This window comes from Galeopterus variegatus, unplaced genomic scaffold (assembly GCF_000696425.1).
Source record: "Galeopterus variegatus unplaced genomic scaffold, G_variegatus-3.0.2 Scaffold9718, whole genome shotgun sequence".
NCBI lineage: Eukaryota > Metazoa > Chordata > Mammalia > Dermoptera > Cynocephalidae > Galeopterus > Galeopterus variegatus.
In genome coordinates this window covers 48,297-52,376 of record NW_007735829.1, presented here as the reverse complement: position 1 = coordinate 52,376, position 4,080 = coordinate 48,297, and the positions used below count along the sequence as shown (strand labels likewise).

General features: G+C 63.2%; 1 protein-coding gene across 1 annotated transcript in view; it reads right to left on the bottom strand.

Annotated features, from left to right (window-relative positions):
• Positions 1-3,519, bottom strand: part of LMNTD2 (lamin tail domain containing 2) — a 7,378-nt gene extending 3,859 nt beyond the window's left edge. The window contains exons 1-8 of the mRNA XM_008593833.1: positions 3,421-3,519; positions 2,191-2,397; positions 1,948-2,100; positions 1,497-1,611; positions 1,259-1,414; positions 869-940; positions 476-564; positions 22-302 (exon numbers count right to left, since the gene is read on the bottom strand). Coding sequence (XP_008592055.1) covers positions 22-302; positions 476-564; positions 869-940; positions 1,259-1,414; positions 1,497-1,611; positions 1,948-2,100; positions 2,191-2,378 — 1,054 coding nt within the window. The 5' untranslated portion in view covers positions 2,379-2,397; positions 3,421-3,519. The remainder of the gene's footprint in view (positions 1-21; positions 303-475; positions 565-868; positions 941-1,258; positions 1,415-1,496; positions 1,612-1,947; positions 2,101-2,190; positions 2,398-3,420) is intronic.
• Between the last annotated feature and the right edge of the window lie 561 nt (positions 3,520-4,080).

The window sequence follows — 4,080 nt, the reverse complement described above, 5'->3', positions numbered from 1 at the left end:
GGGAGGCCCGCCCCACTCCACCTTCTGTCCCCGAGGACCAGTCTCTGCTGAAGCTCCTCGCCCGGGCCTCCGTCTGCTCAGAAGCGCAGCGCCTCTCCCGGGGCGGGTGCTCTGTCACCTTCTGAACTTGAGAATGCACGGCCAGATGGTGGCCGCTGGAGTCGGAGTTGGAGTCGACGCCCCCCGAGCTGCTGGTACCCACACAGGGCAGGGAGCTCCACTCAACGCTCTTGTGAGACCCCTCCACATGCTGGCGGTGTGACTCCCAGCTTGGCATGTCCAGCGTTGTGGGCCAGGGCTTCCTGAAGGACACTCTCTTCTTGCTCAGGGCTCCAGCTCTCAGACCCCAGTCCTGCCCTGATCCGGGCTCCCCAAGGCAGCAGGCCACCCCAGATTGTGCTCCCAGTACAACCCATTCTACAGGTCAAAGAACTGAGGCTTGGAGGGTTTTGGACTCCCTGCCCAGTGCACTTACTTTTGTTCTGAGTTGGACTCTAAGTTGGTGAAGAGGTTGGGGTACCGGTGGGCGATGCTGTTCCAGTCCACGTCCTCCAGCCGGAAACCCTGGCCAGGAAGCAACAGGCAAGTGGCCCTCTCCTCCTGCAGGGCTCCAGAGCCCTGATCACAGTATGGGAGGCTACACTCACCTCCCTGGCAGCAGGGGCCTGATCATTCTCAGAGGAGTCGCTGGGGTCCATCAGAGTCTCAGCCGTCACCACCTGCAAAAGACCAGAGGCTAGTGGGCAGGGGCTGGGAGGGAAGGGCATCCTTCCCTCCCCGACAACACCCCCCCNAAGCAACAGGCAAGTGGCCCTCTCCTCCTGCAGGGCTCCAGAGCCCTGATCACAGTATGGGAGGCTACACTCACCTCCCTGGCAGAAGGGGCCTGATCATTCTCAGAGGAGTCGCTGGGGTCCATCAGAGTCTCAGCCGTCACCACCTGCAAAAGAAGACCAGAGGCTAGTGGGCAGGGGCTGGGAGGGAAGGGCATCCTTCCCTCCCCGACAACACCCCTCCTGCCCCCACAGCACCCCTCCCCTTAGACCTCACCAGCACTTTGTGTCAGATGATTCCTCCTTCCGGAGGCCAAGGTCCCAGAGGCAGCCTGAGCGGGGCAAGCCAGGGCACCCCAGCAGAGGCCCCAGCTGGAGGGGGCACACTGACTGACAGGGGAAGTCCAAGGATGGGCTGGGGAGGAGGGTTTGGAGGTAGGAAGGAGGGTGGGTGGGCAGGCTCGGGACAGGCAGGTGGAGCTCACCTCCACACTGCCAGTCTGGGATCGGAGTATGCGGCCCACCCACGAGGAGCGGGCCAGCTGCAGAAGGCAAGATTTCTGGAAGGCCTGCAGCTCTGTTTCCAGCTGCTGCAGCACGTGGATGGTCTGCAGCAGCCGCTCCTCCAAACACTCCTTTTCCTGCTCCAGGAGGGCCCATGGTTGGGGGTCCTCCTGTAGACCCCCCGGGCCCTGCCCAGCTCCCTGACCCCACCCACCTCACCAGCTGGGCTTGTTCCTTCTGTTCCTGCAGCTCCTGGGTCAGCTTCTGGACTTGGTTCTGCAGGAGCTTTTCCTGACTGCGGGGGCTCCTGGGAGGAGGGGCAATCTCAGCAGGCCTCACCTCTGGGTCAGGAAGGTCAGCAGCCCAGGAGGGGAGGAAGAGGGTCTCCACTGCCATCACCAGGGCACACAGTGTACCTGGACCCAGACAGCTCAGGCTCTGACAGGTCTGGGCATGGATATAGGTTGGGTTCAGTGCCTATCGACATGCTCAGGGTCAGGGTTAGGTTTGTGGCACCTTAATTTACTCAGGGTTAGGATAGAGGGTCAGGGTCAGGTAAGGACTAGAGTTAAGAGGCAAAGGTCATGGTAAGGGTCAGATTCAGTATTTGGGGCTGGGGTCAGACAGAAGCCAGGATGGGCTGGGTTGGGCTGAGGGCTTTGCTGCTGACCTCTCAGGTAGACACCCTGCCACCTCCTGTAGGATGTGACAGCGCCGAGCATCCTGGCCATTCTGGATGGCCCATCGCAGGGCCTGGATCTCCAGTTCTCGCTGCCCCCACAGCAGCCGCAGAGTGCGGGGGTCCAGGGACTCAGGAGCCAACCTACAATGTCAGCACCCCTGCTGCTGATCAGGCCCGTCCCTCCAGCTGGTCCAGCCAAGGAGGCTGACCACCCTTCCCTCCCCTCCTTACTGCAGGTTGACAGAGAAGACCACCCCTGTGGAGTGGGGCTTGATGTCCTGCGGACGTGTGGGGGCCACAGGGTCTGCAGGTATGCCAGTTGGAGGACCCAGGTCACCCCTGACTGGCTCTTGATCTGCCAGAGATGGGAGAGACTCCTCCTCTGCCTCTTCAGCCTCCTGGGAAGATTCAGGGGCCATTCTCGATGTTCTTGGGGAGCTGGGAGGGGGGTGGGGCGGGGCTGAGTGTGCCCTGTGTCCCGTGTATGGGCGCACACAGACACACACATACCAGGAGCAGTTCTGGTTCACGGGGTGCCACTCTCTGAGGAGCTGTGCCTGTCTATCCCACAGGACACCTGACTGCCAGTCATGTGAGTGTTCACACCTGTGTGCTTCTGACGGGGCTAGGGCAGGAGGTCACCACCCCAGGCAACAGGTTCCCCCTGTGTCCGCACATTCCCTGTTGTCTCCTTGTTACCCTAGCCCTCATCCTAGAGCAAGGGTCCCCTGGAGTGTTGGTCCTTTACCTGTGATGCTTGCTGGTGTCCCCTCCAACTCAGGGCCCCACCTCCAACACTCCCCTGAGGCCTGAGCTCAGAGCAGGCCTGGGGAGGGAAGGGCTCTATACCGTTGCCACGGATACCAGCACCCAGAAGGGGAGGGGCTGTTTGTTACCAGGAGACTCCAGGGAGACCCAGACCAAGTCCCTGAGTGAGTTCTAGGCCAGCTCAGCCTGAAGAAGATGTGAGAGGCTGAGCCCACTGCCTAGCTAACCTGAGCAGGCCCAGAACACCACGGGGTGCCCAACACCCTCAACCCTGGGGGAGGCTCCCGCAGCCCCTTTCCAGCCTGACTCGGTGATTGGTAGGTACTGGGGGCATTGGGGATCTGAGCTGACTTGAGGGGAGGGAGACGAAGAGGACAGCTCTCAGAAGCTGGGGCAGGGGCTGTGCTGAACTCTAGGGCAGTGGTACCGCCTTCCCTCTTTGCCCTGAGTGGCTGGTGATCAGCTTCCTAACCCCCAAGCTGGGAGCCTTACCTTCCCGGGCCCATCTCCACACACTCTGATCACCACCTGGGCCACTTCCCGTGTGGGCCACCCTAGGGAGTCCTGGGAACATTCCCATAACCATGACAATTATTCCCTCTGCCCCAGGACAAAAGTGAGGCTCTGGACCCGGCCCACAGTGCCCCAGCACTCCCGTCTCCACCCCCACGTGCTTCATCTCGCCATTCATACTTGAGCTTCTGTTCATGTAGGGCGTCCTGGGCTGGGCACCAGAGACAGCAGGCAGGAGGACCCCCCGGCTTAGTCCGATGGGGCAGAACAGGGCCTGGACACCCTGATGCTATCTCCAGGGCCTGCTCCACACAGATAGCCCAGAGGCTGAGGGACCCCCGCTGCCCAGCTGGCCTGGTTTCTCCCACTCTGGGCCGCAGGGGAGGGGCGGAGGGCCAGCTTGCCCGCTTCACTGTGCGCAAGGGCCCAGGCCTGGGAGTCCACAGGTATGAAGGGCACTGGGCTCCCTGGGGGTAGGAAGGGGCAGGGAAGGCGCTTCAGACAAAGAGCCAGGGCCTCTGTCCCCGGCAGCGGCAGGGCAGGCCCCCTCCCCAGCAGGGCTGCAGCGCCCAGCAGCTTCAGCCCAGCAGCTCTGTCGGGGCCCTCAGGGCTCCCGCTCTCCACCGCGGGGGCTCGTGGCCCCCGACCCCTGTGCGTCCCGGCGACTGCCGCGCGGGGCCTGAGGGAGCAGGTCGGGGACCCTGCCCCTTGGGGCTGGGAAGGGAGGGGCGGCTCTCGTCCCCTGCCCCTCGGGCGGACGCCGCGATAGGGGGACCCCGACCGGCGTCCCTTCCCTGGCGATGACCTGCGCCCCGGCCGGCTGGGAGCAGTCCGGTCACC